Here is a 19,332-nt window from a genome sequence, read left to right as displayed (position 1 = left end):
AAAAACACATCTGATTGGTCTTACCAGTACACAACAGTATTTATCCTTTTTTTGCCCTCCTTTATTCACTTACCATTTACAATATAATGTCACTATATATTTTTTATATTTATTTTCATAAAATAAGAGTATTGTGTCTTATTTAAGCTGGAAGGTGAAATGGGGGAGGGGTAAGGTTCAGTTCAATTGCTGGGTACCAGCAAATCACTGAGCGTATGGACAAAAACAACATAGTGGGAGGGGCCTCCTTTAAACCACCTCCCCAAATTTCCAGCGTTTTTTCAGTGCATAAACTCATTATGACTTCCTATAGAATATTTCTTAAAAAGGCAGGTTGTATAATAATAATAATAATTGGTAAATGAATGTTAGATTTTGCTTCTGTATTTATGAATTTCATAACCCCCCTCACCCCCAATCCCAATAATATAATTGTTTTAGGACATGTATAGATGTAATGTAGAGTTTGGCAGTTATGAGGTATGAGTTTTATGATTCAGTGCATTTATTTAATTTACATTGTGCAATAAACTAAATGACTGAACTTTGATATATGTATCTCTTTCTTCTATACACAAAATAAATGGTTATTTCTTGAGGAAAGATGATGTTTTATTATTGGAAGGGGGGGCTGTTGGGTTACCTTCTCTATCCCTAATTCTTCTTAATTCCTCTACCATAACATTGGTGTGGACGTTTGGTTGGAATAACCATTAAGCCCATGTGGTTCCAGTTTATTTCACAGCTACCTGTGTACGTACTGCACATATAAATAATGGTCATAGAGGACAACCTTGTCCAGTATGGGAATCCATATATATATATATATATATATATACTGTATCCCAAGACACCCTCTTGTGCCCCACAACAACATTAGTCCCTAAACAGACATGACATGCCAAAACCTCCATTAAGAACCCGGACAAATTTCCTCCTGGGCAGTTACCCCATAGCAACTAATCTATGCTGCAGGTAAAACAATAAAGCCAAACATTGGTTGCCATGCACAATATTGATAAATTAGATCCCCCCAATGAGCCCTATTTTCTTGAATAAAATAGCAGCCTTCCTATATGTTTATCATTCTAACCTATTAATTACATATGGGACATTTAGTAGTGAATACTATTGTAGCACTCTCATTCTAAGAGAGATAAGGGTGGGGCTGGGATCACAGAACCTTCCCTGGTTTAACCAAGAATTCAGTAAGCAAAATAGCCAGCAAACTTCTCCTTGTGTAATTAACTAAATGAGAATGCTTTGGCCAGGCATAGTGTGACAATCAAACACCTACAGGTATTAAGGAGAAAATATAGCATTTTTAAATTAAAACCAAGCTCATTGAAGGCAATAATATTATACAATGCCTGATTTAAATGTAAAAAGGTTTGTTACCTTTAAAAATTACATTGGGCTCCCCCATAGGCTCCCTGTGGTTGCTAGGAATCAGCAGTGGGCATGTCCTAACAGTTCTTCCCCAAAGGCACAGTAGGATGTGGGTGTCAAAGGATAAACTGTGGTTTCCTTTCAGGTCCACCAAGCTGCTGTCTGCCCAAAAGATGAGAATTGGCTGGCATAACGCACTGCTAGGTTCTGGGTGCCTGGGGGCACCCTGTATTCCCTCACTTGCTAAGAATCCATCCAGCCCCTTCTTGTACCTATCTAATGTATCAGCCAGTACCACTGATTCAGGGGGGGAATCCCACAACTTCACAGCTCTCACAGTAACGAATCCTTTCCGAATATTTAAATGGAACCTCCCTTCTTCTAAACGGAGTGGGTGCCCTCGTGTCCGTTGGAAGGACCTACTGGTAAATAAAACATTAGAAAGGTTATTATATGATCCCTTTATATATTTATACATAGTTATCATGTCACCTCTTAAGCGCCTCTTCTCCAGTGTAAACAGACCCAACTTGGCCAGCCTTTCCCCATAACTGAGACTTCCCATACCCTTTACCAGCTTAGTTGCCCTTCTCTGGACCCTCTCTAACTCAATAATGTCCCGTTTGAGCACTGGAGACCAGAACTGAACAGCATATTCTAGATGGGGCCTTACCAGCGCTCTGTAAAGGGGAAGAATAACCCCCTCCTCCCGTGAATCTATACCCCTTTTAATACAGCTCAAAACCTTGTTTGCCCTTGCAGCTGCTGCCTGGCATTGCTTGCTACAGCCAAGTTTATTATCTACCAGGACTCCAAGGTCCTTCTCCATTATGGATTTGCCTAGTGCAGTCCCATTAAGGGTATATATGGCTGTACATTGTTACATCCCAGGTGCATGACCTTACATTTATCCACATTAAATCTCAGCTGCCCAGATTGCCAGTTTGCCCAGATCCTGCTGCAAGGTGCCACATCCTGGGTAGAACTGACTGGGCTGCAGAGTTTTGTGCCATCTGCAAACACTGATACATTACTTATAATACCCTCCCCTAAGTCATTTATGAACAAGTTAAACAAAAGTGGCCCCAGTACAGAACCCTGAGGGACCCCACTGAGAACCTTACTCCAAGTAGAGAATGTACCATTAACATATTACCAAACTGCACTGCCGGGTGTATGGGTTCTACCCCCGAGATGTGGAAGTGAAGTGGATAAAGAATGGGAGAGATGAGATTCACTCAGAGGAGGCAGCACAGATCCTGCCAAACCCTGATGGCACCTATCAGATCAGAGTCAGTGTGGGGGTAACACCAGAGGGGGGCGCCACTTACTCCTGCCATATAGATCACAGCAGCTTGGAGAACCCACTGGTTGTTCCCTTTGGTGAATGAATTAAAAATACTGGCGTTGGGGTTTCATTTGAAAAGGGCTTTTATTATTCAGCTTTTTATGTCTGGGTGACAGGTCCACTTTAACCTCAGTAAGGAGACTGAGAGCTCATGTACTGCAGGGCTGATTAGGGGTTCGGTTCAGAGGTACAGTATTCTACACAGCTGTAAAATGATAAGGATATTAGCAGTCACTGAGGGGTTCTGTGCCCATATAAAGGCACAAGGCTGCAGGCTGAGTTATACAGGGAACTCTGAGTATCACTCATGTATTATAAGGGATAATGTACTCCCTACTGTAAATGATAAGGATATTAGCAGTCACTGAGGGGTTCTGTGCCCATATAAAGGCACAAGGCTGCAGGCTGAGTTATACAGGGAACTCTGAGTATCACTCATGTATTATAAGGGATAATGTACTCCCTACTGTAAATGATAAGGATATTAGCAGTCACTGAGGGGTTCTGTGCCCATATAAAGGCACAAGGCTGCAGGCTGAGTTATACAGGGAATTCTGAGTATCACTCATGTATTATAAGCGATAATGTACCCCCTACTGTAAATGATAAGGATATTAGCAGTCACTGAGGGGTTCTGTGCCCATATAAAGGCACAAGGCTGCAGGCTGAGTTATACAGGGAACTCTGAGTATCACTCATGTATTATAAGGGGTAATGTGCCCCTACTGTAAATGATAAGGATATTAGCAGTCACTGAGGGGTTCTGTGCCCATATAAAGGCACAAGGCTGCAGGCTGAGTTATACAGGGAACTCTGAGTATCACTCATGTATTATAAGCGATAATGTACCCCCTACTGTAAATGATAAGGATATTAGCAGTCACTGAGGGGTTCTGTGCCCATATAAAGGCACAAGGCTGCAGGCTGAGTTATACAGGGAACTCTGAGTATCACTCATGTATTATAAGGGGTAATGTGCCCCTACTGTAAATGATAAGGATATTAGCAGTCACTGAGGGGTTCTGTGCCCATATAAAGGCACAAGGCTGCAGGCTGAGTTATACTTATAGTTCTTTTCTGAGCCCCAGTTCAGTTTGTCACAATGTACATAACCTCTGTTGCTCGGCACATTGTTATGTCTTTGCCCTCCAGCTTTCACTTTACAACCAGAATGAGTGTTACCCATTAGTACTAGCAGCTGGTAAAACACAAAGGGGTCTGTGAGTAGGACTATTTACCTATTATCGCTTTATGTTGCTATCTGCACCGTACAGCGCAAGTGTGGCGCAGCTAAAATAACCTTCCCCTAATTACTGCAACATTATTCCTGTTTTCTGCCTGGCAACTCTGGCTCAGGCGCTATCTATTGGACAGAACGTTTATCTCTGCCAAGTCACGGCAAAGTTCTTGATTTTTCAGGAAACTGTAGTTGTTACAGTTTCGAGACGGGTTGGGGTGAGGACTCATCTTGCTAATTTGTATAAAGGATAAAGGGAGAATGATGTACATTGTGGTGCTGCTGTTCAGCCTCGGTGTGTGTGCAGTGCATTGTGGTGAGTAGCAATATCTACTGATTATTGTATATAAAGAATAATGGGGCAATGGGGGACATTGGGGTGAGTAGCAATATCTACTGATAATTGTGTATAAAGAATAATGGGGCAACGGGGGACATTGGGGTGAGTAGCAATATCTACTGATTATTGTATATAAAGAATAATGGGGCAATGGGAGACATTGGGGTGAGTAGCAATATCTACTGATTATTGTATATAAAGAATAATGGGGCAATGGGAGACATTGGGGTGAGTAGCAATATCTACTGATTATTGTATATAAAGAATAATGGAACAATGGGTGATATTGGGGTGAGTAGCAATATGTATTGATTATTGTATATAAAGAATAATGGGGCAATGGGGGACATTGGGGTGAGTAGCAATATCTACTGATTATTGTATATAAAGAATAATGGGGCAATGGGGGACATTGGGGTGAGTAGCAATATCTACTGATTATTGTATATAAAGAATAATGGAGCATCGGGTGACATTGGGGTGAGTAGCAATATCTACTGATTATTGTATATAAAGAATAATGGGGCAATGGGGGACATTGGGGTGAGTAGCAATATGTATTGATTATTGTATATAAAGAATAATGGGGCAATGGGGGACATTGGGGTGAGTAGAAATATCTACTGATTATTGTATATAAAGAATAATGGAACAATGGGTGATATTGGGGTGAGTAGCAATATCTACTGATTATTGTATATAAAGAATAATGGGGCAATGGGGGACATTGGGGTGAGTAGCAATATCTACTGATTATTGTATATAAAGAATAATGGGGCAATGGGGGACATTGGGGTGAGTAGCAATATGTATTGATTATTGTATATAAAGAATAATGGGGCAATGGGGGACATTGGGGTGAGTAGCAATATGTATTGATTATTGTATATAAAGAATAATGGGGCAATGGGGGACATTGGGGTGAGTAGCAATATGTATTGATTATTGTATATAAAGAATAATGGAACAATGGGTGATATTGGGGTGAGTAGCAATATGTATTGATTATTGTATATAAAGAATAATGGGGCAATGGGGGACATTGGGGTGAGTAGCAATATGTATTGATTATTGTATATAAAGAATAATGGAACAATGGGTGATATTGGGGTGAGTAGCAATATGTATTGATTATTGTATATAAAGAATAATGGGGCAATGGGGGACATTGGGGTGAGTAGCAATATGTATTGATTATTGTATATAAAGAATAATGGGGCAATGGGGGACATTGGGGTGAGTAGCAATATGTATTGATTATTGTATATAAAGAATAATGGGGCAATGGGGGACATTGGGGTGAGTAGCAATATGTATTGATTATTGTATATAAAGAATAATGGAACAATGGGTGATATTGGGGTGAGTAGCAATATGTATTGATTATTGTATATAAAGAATAATGGGGCAATGGGGGACATTGGGGTGAGTAGCAATATGTATTGATTATTGTATATAAAGAATAATGGAACAATGGGTGATATTGGGGTGAGTAGCAATATGTATTGATTATTGTATATAAAGAATAATGGGGCAATGGGGGACATTGGGGTGAGTAGCAATTTTCTAAGTTTGCTTGTATTCCTCCATCTATTTAAATGTTTAGTTTAGTCTTCATATACCCTGTGTATCCCAATAGTAAAATATACCTGCTCTGTTTGTTCTTGTTGCCCCGCAGGCAGCCACACTCTCGAGTACCACATAGCCCTTGTCTCCTCCCCTGCCCCCGGCGTGCCACAGAGCACAATCACTGTCTACATCGATGGCTTGAAGTATGGCAAGTACGACAGCGAAACGCGCCGGGCGAGGTTTCTGACTCCATCGCTGAGTTCCCTGACTGAGCACCTGGATATGCAGACTAAATATGCTCAGAGGTTTGAGGTCATTCAGAAACACAAGATGGCATTTCTAACGGGGTATTTAAACAGGACATATGGTGAGTAGAATGAAAGGTAAATCTGAATATATGGTACAATACCTTCTGCCTATATATTATATATTGTTATAACCAACTAATGCCTTTAGGACCAGATTTATCCTGATGAATTGAGTACTCTAGATCCCTTCTAGATCTGCTAGAGAGAAAAGGAGCCAAGTGTCTGGAGGTAGTGTCTCCATTATTCCATTCAACACTACTTTCCCTAATTCTGCACCCCCTGCCCCAGCCCGTCTGGTAACCCATGAACCCAACCAACCCAACTATGAGTCCACCCAATATAACGTGTCTGAAATAATAAAGAAAAACTCTAGTGTTAAACCCATACTGGGGGAGGAAGCATCCTTTGGTATGAATTCTACTGTTTTATTATTACAGAGAAAAAGGAATCATTTAACCATTAAATAAACCCAATAGGGCTGTTCTGCCCCAATAAGGGGTAATTATATCTTAGTTGGGATCAAGTACAGGTACTGTTTTATTATTACAGAGAAAAGGGAATCATTTAACCATTAAATAAACCCAATAGGGCTGTTCTGCCCCCAATAAGGGGTAATTATATCTTAGTTGGGATCAAGTACAGGTACTGTTTTATTATTACAGAGAAAAGGGAATCATTTAACCATTAAATAAACCCAATAGGGCTGTTCTGCCCCCAATAAGGGGTAATTATATCTTAGTTGGGATCAAGTACAGGTACTGTTTTATTATTACAGAGAAAAGGGAATCATTTAACCATGAAATAAACCCAATAGGGCTGTTCTGCCCCAATAAGGGGTAATTATATCTTAGTTGGGATCAAGTACAGGCACTGTTTTATTATTACAGAGAAAAGGGAATCATTTAACCATTAAATAAACCCAATAGGGCTGTTCTGCCCCCAATAAGGGGTAATTATATCTTAGTTGGGATCAAGTACAGGTACTGTTTTATTATTACAGAGAAAAGGGAAATCAGTTTTAAAATTCTGAATTATTTGATTAAAATGGAGTCTATGGGAGACAGGCTTTCTGTAATTTGGAGCTTTCTGGATAACGGGTTTCCAGATAAGGGGTCCCATACCTGTATATAAATCAGTAAAGAGTATTTGTATCCATGTATGATATGTGCTTTTTGAAAAGGAGTGGATTAATGAGTATGCCCGACCATATAGTACCCGTCTAGCAAAAATAAAAAACAAGAACAACAAGGCATAAACGTCCAACACGGTATAATATATAAATATCAATCAAACATAACAAGTTGGACATCAAACCAAGAATGAAGAAACTCCAGTAGCTCACCTAAAAAATACACTTCATCACATTGCTACTGGATTTTCTTCATTAGATGGAGAGCAGGGTTCCGGTTAAGCACCCAACACTTCAACAAGTAAATTAGTGGGCGGGTTGAGTTTTCCTTTATCATCTATCAAACCAAGAATGAGTCTTGGTAAGCTCAATTTTATTTCTATTGTTGTCGTTGTTTTACTTTCTCCAGTAGAAGGTCCTACTACAACCATGCCACCAGTTCTAGGTTCCTATTGAGTACAAAAACCCAATTATATGTATTGAAAAGGAAAAGACTGCTACCCCAATAGTTTTTCCATACATGGGCTGAATCTATGTGGCTTTTCCTAAATCTGGGTCAGTTTATGAAGGAAGATGGTAGAAGATGTGTCCCAACCTGGTCAATTGTTTAATGTTTCTCATATTTGGTTTGTAGGTAATGGAGACTTCCATGTCTACCAGAGGAGGTTTGCCTGTGAGCTACATGAGGATGGAACCGTTAGTGGATATGAGGAGATTGCATATAATGGCAAGGAGGTTATGATGTTTGATAAGGAGAGAGTGGTGTATGTGCCTGTAACACAGGAGGTTCTGACTATGACCCAGCAATGGAACCAGCATTATAATGATGCAAAGATAAACAAGATCTACATGGAGAATGAATGTATCCATTACATGAAGATGTATCTGCCTTATATATCAACTGACTTGGAGAGGAAAGGTGAGATCAAGATATTGCTGGGAGGTGGGCGCCCATATGGGTTTATCCTGAACTGTCTCTTCCTATATGAAGGCATGTTTCATTGTGACAACCGATCAGCAGGTTTAAAAGCAAACATCTTATTGGTTTCTATGGGTTACTGCTATTGGGTAAACTTAGTGCCTTTTGTTATGGGGGTTAAAAGGAATTCAATACACCCGAATAGTGATGAGCGATTTTTTTTTTTTTGCCAGGCATGGATTCGCAGCGAATTTCCCATTTCGCCATTGGTGTATTGTTTCGAGAAAATTCCGTGAAAATTCGCTGCAAAAAATGTGTCGCTCTGATTTTTTTTTTTTTGTGCGTCAAATTGGGCGTGGTCGCGGCAAAAAGGATGCAGTCGCGTCAAAATTGGGCACGGTCGCGTCAAAGGAAGGGCGCAGATGCGGAAAACCGGACGCGGTCGCATAAAAATGGGCGGGGGCGACAAAAATTAGATGAGGGCAACAAAAAAATAGCCGCGGGCGACAAAAAAGATGTGACTAACAAAAAAAAAGTGCAACAAATGTGTTTTGCGAGTGTTTTGGCGTTTCACGAATTTTCTAGCCGTTTTGCGAATTTTATGGCGAAACGGGACAGATTCGCTCATCACACCCGAACAGTAGGTCTTTATAAAAATATATTGTATAAAACAGCCCATATGTGAAACCCTGCTTCATCTAAATAAACTATTTAGTAGTATGTGCTATTGGGTAACCCAAAATAGAAAACTGCCATTTTAAGAATTAAGGGCCGCCCCCTGGGATCATAGGAGTCACAGTGCACACAAACAAGCCAAGGCACACATACATGCTAGGCCCCATCAGCCAATGAATGGGCAGAGTTCTGCCTTTTGCTCCCACACTACTTCCTGTTACAGTTAGAGCTGCATCACTTCCTGTCAGCTGATCTCTGAGGGAGCACACAGCCCAAATGGCGGCTCAAGGGAAAGGATGAAAAAGGGCAATATTTACTGATATATACAGTATATTCCAGTTTGGTGACATTCTTAAAAGGCCACTTAATATGATATAAATTATCTTTTGGTTACATATTCATTCTGGGGGTATAGTTCTCCTTTAATTCGGTGGCAATGCACAAGTAATAGAATAAAAATTGGAATTACTTGTCTTTCTATTTTACTAGTCCCACCATTAGTTTATATGGGATATAAAACTTCCAAAAACCTTTCCCAAAGAAAGATCTTTTAATTGTAAAAGGCACATCTGCCATTGATTTCTACATGATCGATCTCAACAGGTTTTAGATGGTGAATTTTTTCCATTTGGATTCGTCACATAATAAATCATGAAAAAATTGTGTTTTGGTGTCAAAGAACCCCCATTAGTAAACAGCCATTACTAAATTCCCCCTCACGTGTTAGATATTTCCAAGATGCCTTTTGCTGTACACTTTCCCTTTAAACATGTGCTCCCCTCACTGTGCTGGCTGCTGAGAGATAAGGAGTTGGATTCAGGGATATCAGCTGGCAGTTGCGATAAACCTGCTTTATCTCCAACAGCCAGTCTCAGACTTTTTTTTTTAATCATTATCGGAGTTCTCTGTGTGTTCCAATTTCCCATAGAAGCCTGTGATTGTTACAGTGTTGCTTATACAGGTATAGGACCCGTTATCCAGAATGCTTGGGACCAAGGTTATTCTAGATAAGGGGTCTTTCCGTAATTTGGATCTCCATACCTTAAGTCTACTAAAAAAATCAATAAAACATTAATTAAACTAAATAGGATGGTTTTGCATCCAATAAGGGGTAATTATATCTTAGTTGGGATCAAGTACAGGTACTGTTTTATTATTACAGAGAAAAGGGAATCATTTAACCATTAAATAAACCCAATAGGGCTGTTCTGCCCCAATAAGGGGTAATTATATCTTAGTTGGGATCAAGTACAGGTACTGTTTTATTATTACAGAGAAAAGGGAATCATTTAACCATGAAATAAACCCAATAGGGCTGTTCTGCCCCCAATAAGGGGTAATTATATCTTAGTTGGGATCAAGTACAGGTACTGTTTTATTATTACAGAGAAAAGGGAATCATTTAACCATTAAATAACCCCAATAGGGCTGTTCTGCCCCCAATGAGGGGTAATTATATCTTAGTTGGGATCAAGTACAGGTACTGTTTTATTATTACAGAGAAAAGGGAATCATTTAACCATTAAATAAACCCAATAGGGCTGTTCTGCCCCCAATAAGGGGTAATTATATCTTAGTTGGGATCAAGTACAGGTACTGTTTTATTATTACAGAGAAAAGGGAATCATTTAACCATGAAATAAACCCAATAGGGCTGTTCTGCCCCAATAAGGGGTAATTATATCTTAATATTTGTTTTATTACTACAAAGAAAAAGCAAATCATTTTTAAAATTCTGAATTATTTGATTAAAATGGAGTCTATGGGAGACAGGCTTTCCGTTATTTGGAGCTTTCTTGATAACGGGTTTCCAGATAACGGATCCCATACCTGTACTGTTATCAGGTAGATCTTTATGAAATGTCCAAAGTGTGGTCCTTTAATTGCTGAAGTTAGTAGTAAGAAGTCTATGGCCCCTGGAGCTCTAACAACAACAACAGATGGAGTATACCTTGTTTTACATCACAGGGTTAACATGCAATAGACACAGAGTGGCTTATTTATAAACACTGGAAAATTTGCACCATGGTAGTAACCCATAGCAACCTATCAGCGATGAGCTTTTTCCGTAGCCATCTGCAGGTAGACCAGTGAGAGCAAATATCTGTTTGGTTGGTTAAGGTTTGTTTCTGACTGGTCCTGCTGCTTCCTTCAGTTCAAGTGAAAAGAAAGAGAAAAGCTTTCTTCCCAATAGATTAGCCACAATAGGGTAACCCAGAACGCTATATTTATTCTACAGAAAGCTTTACCATACCTAAGTAAAACAGCCCTAGAAGCTCCCTCTGTTTGTTTAAGAAAGCAGCTGCCATTTTAGCTTGGTCTGACTTTACTTCCTGCCTCCATCTCTATGCTCTGGGCTCATATTACAAGCCCATGCCCTGGAGGTTTGAGCAGAGAGAAGGAAGTCTGATACTGAAGAACATTTGTACATAATAGAAGGAAAGAAATGCCATGTTTCTTTTGACAGAGCAGCATTACTTTGAGTGTTTATGGCTGTATTTACATGCTATAATGAGTATAAGTTCACTGCACTTAGCTTTATCATTGAATTACTTTTTTTTCTGTCTTCTTGTCAGTTCATCCTGAAGTGAAGGTTTCCAGCTCAGAGTCAGTGAGCGGCACCAAACTGCACTGCCGGGTGTATGGGTTCTACCCCCGAGATGTGGATGTGAAGTGGATAAAGAATGAGAGAGATGAGATTTACTCAGAAGAGGCAGCACAGATCCTGCCAAACCCTGATGGCACCTATCAGATCAGAGTGAGCGTGGAGGTAACACCAGAGGAGGGCGCCACTTACTCCTGCCATGTGGATCACAGCAGTTTGGCTAAACCCCTGGCTGTATGTTTTGGTGAGTGTAGTTACAATGACAACAATATAAAGGGAAGATGGTGTTTGGTAATAATCTGCCATGTTTTTGCACTTTGCACCCTGCATTCCATGTCATTTCGGAGCACAGAGACCTGCCATGAATACTGTGCTACCCGCGATTGGCAGCAATGTATTCATGAGAATTGAGTGGAGGTGGCAAGGAAATAGGCATATCTCCCCCTCCATTTCCTAACTTAGAGAGCACCAACAGATGCAAGCCACATCAGGGCCCCGTACCCACCACATGCCCTTTGGCAGTTGGAAAAGCCAGGACTGCCTTGTACCCTGCAATGCGGGGCTCTCCCCCTTGATATGGATTTTTTTATTTAACTGTGTGAGACGCAGAGTGCAGCCAGATCCCTGCCAGAAGTGCTGCTGTACTTCAGTCGAGGTTCTTTGTAAATTACCCCTTTTGTACTTACATAATACATTTTGAGCCAATTTGTGTTTATATTAATTATACACATATTTTCTCCCATCTTGTTCATCTACATTTTTTTCAGTGCAACCAACTGATGGTACTGCTCTAAACTCTCTTTAAAATCTATACTGCCTGCATAGTATTTAGGATCAGAATGAGGAGCTGTTTCCTATGTAATTGGAGGAGTCATGGCCAGACTTGGGTGTTTTACTATTGAGTGCTATACTTATATCTATCACTGGGGGCAAACGGGCGTTTTTTTAGCAATACAGCTGTCAGGGAACTGCTACCTTCCCATTGTTTTGCTGATCAGCTGCTGCGGGGGAATGGGAGGGGGTGATATCACATGGCTGTGGCACCCTGGGAAGTGGCTAGCCCCATGTGATATTTCACTTGACTAACCCCATGTGATATTTCGAAACAAAATCTTAAAAAAATCTGTTTGATGTTTTGAAAAATGGATTTCAGTGCAGATCTCTGCTGAAGCAGTGCATTTCCCATGACATTATATCTTCAAATACAGAACAAATTTAGGATTTCACATTTTTATAGAGATTATTCTTGAACCAGCTTATGTTTAATTATTTATTTAATCGTGTCTTTCATTTTGTCACCTTAAAAACAGAACCCAGTGACAGACTGATTGTATACATCATGGTCGCTGTGGCGGCTGTTCTCTCCTTCACTCTTGTTGCCCTGGGAATATTTGCATATAAAGCCAGAAAGAAGAAAGGTATTTATTTCTATTTCACTTTACTTTCCAGTTGGATGTTATGTTGTGAATGGTGCCGAGGTGGTCTATCGTAGTCCTCTATCTGAAGTTATTATTGTTGTTTTTGGTAACCATAGACTGCCAAAGGCCACCAACTCCAGCTATTTGTTTAATGGATTGAGCTGCAGCATGAGGGGGTGAACTTCTCCTTGAAACTGGGTAAAACAGAAAACAATAAGGGGATTCATTTCTCCTTGAAACTGGGTGAAACGGAAAACAATAAGGGGATTCATTTCTCCTTGAAACTGGGTGAAACAGAAAACAATAAGGGGATTCATTTCTCCTTGAAACTGGGTGAAACAGAAAACAATAAGGGGATTCATTTCTCCTTGAAACTGGGTGAAACTGAAAACAATAAGGGGATTAATTTCTCCTTGAAACTGGGTGAAACTGAAAACAATAAGGGGATTAATTTCTCCTTGAAACTGGGTGAAACTGAAAACAATGAGGGGATTCATTTCTCCTTGAAACTGGGTGAAACAGAAAACAATAAGGGGATTCATTTCTCCTTGAAACTGGGTGAAACGGAAAACAATAAGGGGATTCATTTCTCCTTGAACTGGGTGAAACGGAAAACAATAAGGGGATTCATTTCTCCTTGAACTGGGTGAAACGGAAAACAATAAGGGGATTCATTTCTCCTTGAACTGGGTGAAACGGAAAACAATAAGGGGATTCATTTCTCCTTGAAACTGGGTAAATCAGAAAACAATAAGGGGATTCATTTCTCCTTGAACTGGGTGAAACGGAAAACAATAAGGGGATTCATTTCTCCTTGAACTGGGTGAAACAGAAAACAATGAGGGGTGAACTTCTCCTTGAAACTGGGTGAAAAAGAAGATGATAAGGGGATTCATTTTTCCTTGAAACTGGGTGAAACAGAAAACAATGTGGATGAACTTCTCCTTGAAACTGGGTGAAACAGAAAACAATGAGGAGGTGAACTTCTCCTTTAAACTGGGTGAAACAGAAGATGATAATGGGATTCATTTTTTTCTTGAACTGGGTGAAACAGAAAACAATGAGGGGGTGAACTTCTCCTTGAAACTGGGTGAAACAGAAGACAATAAGGGGATTCATTTCTCCTTGAACTGGGTGAAACAGAAAACAATGAGGGGGTGAACTTCTCCTTGAAACTGGGTGAAACAGAAGACAATAAGGAGATTAATTTCTCCTTGAACTGGGTGAAACGGAAAACAATAAGGGGATTCATTTCTCCTTGAAACTAGGTAAAACGGAAAACAATAAGGGGATTCATTTCTCCTTGAACTGGGTGAAACAGAAAACAATGAGGGGGTGAACTTCTCCTTGAAACTGGGTGAAACAGAAAACAATGAGGGGGTGAACTTCTCCTTGAAACTGGGTGAAAAAGAAAACAATAAGGGGATTCATTTCTCCTTGAAACTAGGTGAAACGGAAAACAATAAGGTGATTCATTTCTCCTTGAACTGGGTGAAACAGAAAACAATGAGGGGGTGAACTTCTCCTTGAAACTGGGTGAAAAAGAAGATGATAAGGGGATTCATTTTTCCTTGAAACTGGGTGAAACAGAAAACAATGAGGAGGTGGACTTCTCCTTGAAACTGGGTGAAAAAGAAGATGATAAGGGGATTCATTTTTCCTTGAAACTGGGTGAAACAGAAAACAATGAGGAGGTGGACTTCTCCTTGAAACTGGGTGAAAAAGAAGATGATAAGGGGATTCATTTTTCCTTGAAACTGGGTGAAACAGAAAACAATGTGGGGTTAACTTATCCTTGAAACTGGGTGAAACAGAAAACAATGAGGAGGTGAACTTCTCCTTGAAACTGGGTGAAACAGAAGATGATAAGGGGATTCATTTTTTCTTGAAACTGGGTGAAACAGAAAACAATGTGGGGTGAACTTCTCCTTGAAACTGGGTGAAACAGAAAACAATGAGGAGGTGAACTTCTCCTTGAAACTGGGTGAAACACAAGATGATAAGGGGATTCATTTTTTCTTGAAACTGGGTGAAACAGAAAACAATGTGGGGTGAACTTCTCCTTGAAACTGGGTGAAACAGAAAACAATGAGGAGGTGAACTTCTCCTTGAAACTGGGTGAAACACAAGATGATAAGGGGATTCATTTTTTCTTGAAACTGGGTGAAACAGAAGACAATAAGGGGATTCATTTCTCCTTGAACTGGGTGAAACGGAAAGCAATAAGAGGGTGAACTTCTCCTTGAAACTGGGTAAAACAGAACACAATTAGGGGATTAACTTCTCCTTGAAAAATGTGTCAAGGACAGAATAGTCACTGCCTATTCTATTCATCTGCTATTCTAAATCTCCATAGGACTCACTGGTAGTCGACAGACTAAACCTGCCAAATTTTTTTTTTGACAAAACAAAGTTAACTAAACATTAAGAAATCATGAATTTTTGGTGGGGGGGGAAATTTCCGAAAAACTCAAATTTTTCGGGAAACAATATTAGAAAAGTCGAGAACTGCCGAAAACCCCTTCGTAAATCTCGAAAAATCTAGAAGTTAAAAAAACTACTTTTTCTCAAAATTGCTTAGTAAATGTGCCCCTTAGTGCTGAACTTGATGGCTGTTGTATCTAAGTTTTTTTAAAGTCAAAGAGTACCTTGCAAAGAATGGAAGGGGACCTGATGGAAAAATGTTTGGAGAAAGGTAGAGGCAAAGGAATATTCTAACAGCACAAGGAGATCCATAAATATACCCCTCACAAGGGCGCTATATGGGGGTATGTCTGGTGGAGGAACATTTTAGGGAGGGAGGGAAGGATAAGTAATTACAAATTTAGTGTGCTATTAGCAGTCCAAAACTACTACTAGGGCTACTCCGAGTAAGTTCAGACCAGCTGATGTTTTTGAGTTAATATACCCTTTAAAACCCTTGTGAATGGCTTTTGTCTGTCAACAGCGTAAAACATGGCCGCCTTTCATGGGCCTAGCGATTGGTGTGATATTTTTTTGTTGTTGTTGCCTGTTCAGAAGAATTATGTTCATTTTAATCAAACATTTTTTGTTTTCTTTTAGGGTTGAACAAGATGACAGAGATTGCATTTGGGAAAGCCACGACTCTTCCAGTTACTCACTAGATATAGGTTACTGAGTATTAGTGTGTGCGTTTGAATGCGTTTTTTTAATGCGTTTTAATGGCCCTTTATCAATAAGATGGAAATATAGTGTTATACTAAGCCGGATTAATTAATCAGCAATGTTGAGTCACTGGGAATGGGTGGGCATGAAACCTCCTACTGTGGGTTTCCCTGTGGGTCAGGCCACACTAACATTCTCCCTTTAGAATAGGGTCCCAGGCCTAACTACTCACTTGGCCCTTCCCTCTCATGGTCTCCACTACCTGCACAGCCACTTTATCTATAACTGCCATGGCGAGGAGAAGGTGTGGGAAGGTGTAAGACCCTTCCCAACCTTGAGAAATGGCACATTTGGGTGGGAAAGATTCCCATCCTATGCATTACTGTCAGATGGAAGTTGCTTACTATCCTGTGTAAGTTCCTTTTGCTATTACTTGTGACTAATCAGAATGATTCAGCAGAGCTAACTGTCATATTCATGTTTGAAATGTCTTCCTATATCTCCACTAGGGATATACTATATTCACCCACAGTGAGTAAGTCACTCTTGGATTTGAAGAAATACTTACTCATATTGAGCCTGGCCCCGAAGTTCCCACTGGGCCTGACTTGAACCATTCAGATTCACTCAGGATATGAAGCAGCTTTATATATATATATATTAATACAGAGTATTACTATACAATGAACAGTATTAACTAATAGCTTATATGTCCTAAGAGCTTGTAAGGACATGGAGGAACAAATTCTAATACAAAATGTTGCAGTTTAACCATTTCTTCCTACATGGGACTGATCCCATAGCATCCAATCATCATCCTTGTTTTAGCATAACTGTGTCTCTCTGTCCATCTTTAGGCTTAGGCTTTAGGCTTAACTGTCTCATTCACCCCAAGCAGATAGAATGACCTCTGGTCTTGATGTCTATAATCACCCTACAATTGCAGTTGGTCTGTGCCTGTGTCCTGTTCTAAATCTTTATTCTTTGATAACAACTAATATATGTGTTTATAGGATACATCTAAAACACCAATATCTGCACTTGCACCTACAGACCCTACTGTGCGCACTAAGGTCAATATCTCCATAAACCAATTAACCTGCCAGTTTTTAGTCTGTGGGCAACAACTGGATTAGAAGAACTGCATCCAAACACAGGGAGAAAATATATAAATATTGGAATCCATCACAGAGCCAGGGCTGTATTCAGGTCTAGTGATGCCCTGGGCACTGGTCCTTGGCCCATTAGGGTTAGGCCTTATTGATCCAGTGTGGCATTTCTGTGCAATAGATCCCAGCACTACAAGCAGTTCCAACCATGGCGCCACCTTATGTATAGGGTTGCCACATCTGCCAGCTTCTTTCTTCAGGCAGGGGGTGGGCAGTGACATCACAAGGGGCAGGGAGGAGTGGCCAGTGATGTCATGGGGAAGGGGTGGGTTGGTGGTATCATTGGGGGGCAGGGCTTTGATGTGATGATCCTCAACTTGGCAATTGCCACATCAATCTGAGCTAGTCCTCCCCGGTTTTCAGGGCAGGCAGTTTTGAACTGGGATGTCCGGGTCAAATCCAGGCAGGTGGCAACTCTACCTATGTATTAGGCATGACTAGTTGGGAAGGTGATGCTAAAAAGCTTTAATGGGTAAATGAAAGTATTCTCTGCATTTTTTACTTAGTTATTGGGATGGCATTCTACTAAGGCAGTACTATCATCAACATGAATAGTTTGTATTTGGGTTTGCATTTTGGGGTGTTAACCAAAGGGACCCGTCTCTAAAACTTTGGGTTTGTTTGGCTTGACACAGTAAACACAGTGGGCCTCATTTATCAACACTGGGCAGTAACCCATAGCAACCAGTCAATGATTGGCATTCTTTAGCCAGCTGCAGGTAGAACAATCAATGCAGCAATTTGATTAGTTGCCATGGGTTACTGCCCATGGGTAAATATGGTCAGTGTTGATAAATGACCCCCAGTGCGTTCTCTGCCATTTTGTGCAGTTGCCAAATCACTATATAGTTTTTCCAAGCCTCCTACTACAACAGGGCCACTGACAACACCCCCATCTGCCCCCCCCCCCCCCCACCGTGATAGTTGCCCCGTATTAATGTGTGGTGTGTAGTGAATAGAAAAAAAGACCATTTTCTGCTTTCTTGCAGGCAAAGATTCCTCCTAATTATCTGCCTTCCTACTCCCCCTCCATAACTGCTGGTACCCGGCTGCTTCCCTCTGGGCTGGTGATGGTACAAGGATCTGATAGGTTGAAAAGACAATCCAATAGCACCTCCAGCCTATCAGATCCCTTCACCAACAAAAGTCCAGTGAGAAGCATATTTATTACAGTGTGTAAGCCAGTGATGTTGCCCATTGGCCACCAGTAGTTAGATTTAAACAGTCAGCTACAAGTTAGAAAGCAAAAGCAAAGATCTGATTGGCTGATATGATTGATGACATCACCGGCAATATTGGATTGATATAATAAATATGCCCCTTGGTACAGGAGTCGGAGTAGAAGGAAGACCTTAGTTCTGCAGCAGCTGAGTACAATGTGAAAAGGATTTACTTTCTAATGACGTTGATGTTTATATGGGTGTTTTTAAGAGTGTGACGTGATCTATAAAATGTTTTATTTATTTGAAGCTTTTGTAAGAATTATAAAAATAAAACACTTTGTGATATTATAAATCCTGACTGTCATTTATACATAGGATAGAAATCGCTATTCCTTGAGGAGTAGTGATGGGCGAAATGTTGCGCCAGGCATGGATTTGCAGCGAATTTCCGCGTTTCGCCATTGGCGGATTGTTTCGCAAAACGGATGAAAAACTTTGTCCAAAAATTATCGCTAGAATAGTCGCGTGTAAAACGAATAGTCGCGCGTCTGAAAATTGCCGCAAGAATAGTCGCTGGCATCAAAAGAATAGTCGCGTGTCAAAAGAATAGTCGCGCATCTGAAAATTGCCGCAAGAATAGTCGCTGGCATCAAAAGAATAGTCGCGTGTCAAAAGAATAGTCGCGCATCTGAAAATTGCCGCAAGAATAGTCACTGGCACCAAAAGAATAGTCGCGTGTCAAAAGAATAGTCGCGCGTCTGAAAATTGCCGCAAGAATAGTCGCTGGCATCAAAAGAATAGTCGCGTGTCAAAAGAATAGTCGCGCATCTGAAAATTGCCGCAAGAATAGTCACTGGCATCAAAAGAATAGTCGCGCGTCTGAAAATTGCCGCAAGAATAGTCACTGGCACCAAAAGAATAGTCGCGCGTCTGAAAA

General features: G+C 40.4%; 1 protein-coding gene across 2 annotated transcripts in view; it reads left to right on the top strand.

The window, feature by feature from the left end:
* LOC100490553 (major histocompatibility complex class I-related gene protein-like) overlaps positions 1 to 18,747 on the top strand; it is a 29,054-nt gene extending 10,307 nt beyond the window's left edge. The window contains exons 1-6 of one of the 2 annotated variants that reach the window (XM_002938952.5): positions 4,063 to 4,290; positions 5,993 to 6,250; positions 7,955 to 8,239; positions 11,491 to 11,763; positions 12,830 to 12,937; positions 16,001 to 18,747. In XM_002938952.5, coding sequence (XP_002938998.1) covers positions 4,236 to 4,290; positions 5,993 to 6,250; positions 7,955 to 8,239; positions 11,491 to 11,763; positions 12,830 to 12,937; positions 16,001 to 16,062 — 1,041 coding nt within the window. In that variant the 5' untranslated portion in view covers positions 4,063 to 4,235 and the 3' untranslated portion in view covers positions 16,063 to 18,747. Of the gene's footprint in view, positions 1 to 4,062; positions 4,291 to 5,992; positions 6,251 to 7,954; positions 8,240 to 11,490; positions 11,764 to 12,829; positions 12,938 to 16,000 lie in introns of those variants that run through there. The other variant, XM_031891502.1, reaches the window with a different exon arrangement.
* The last annotated feature ends 585 nt before the right edge of the window (positions 18,748 to 19,332 follow it).

This window comes from Xenopus tropicalis, chromosome 8 (genome assembly GCF_000004195.4).
Source record: "Xenopus tropicalis strain Nigerian chromosome 8, UCB_Xtro_10.0, whole genome shotgun sequence".
Lineage (NCBI taxonomy): Eukaryota > Metazoa > Chordata > Amphibia > Anura > Pipidae > Xenopus > Xenopus tropicalis.
Note: the sequence above shows the minus strand (reverse complement) of the source record. Positions and strands in the feature narration are given on the sequence as shown.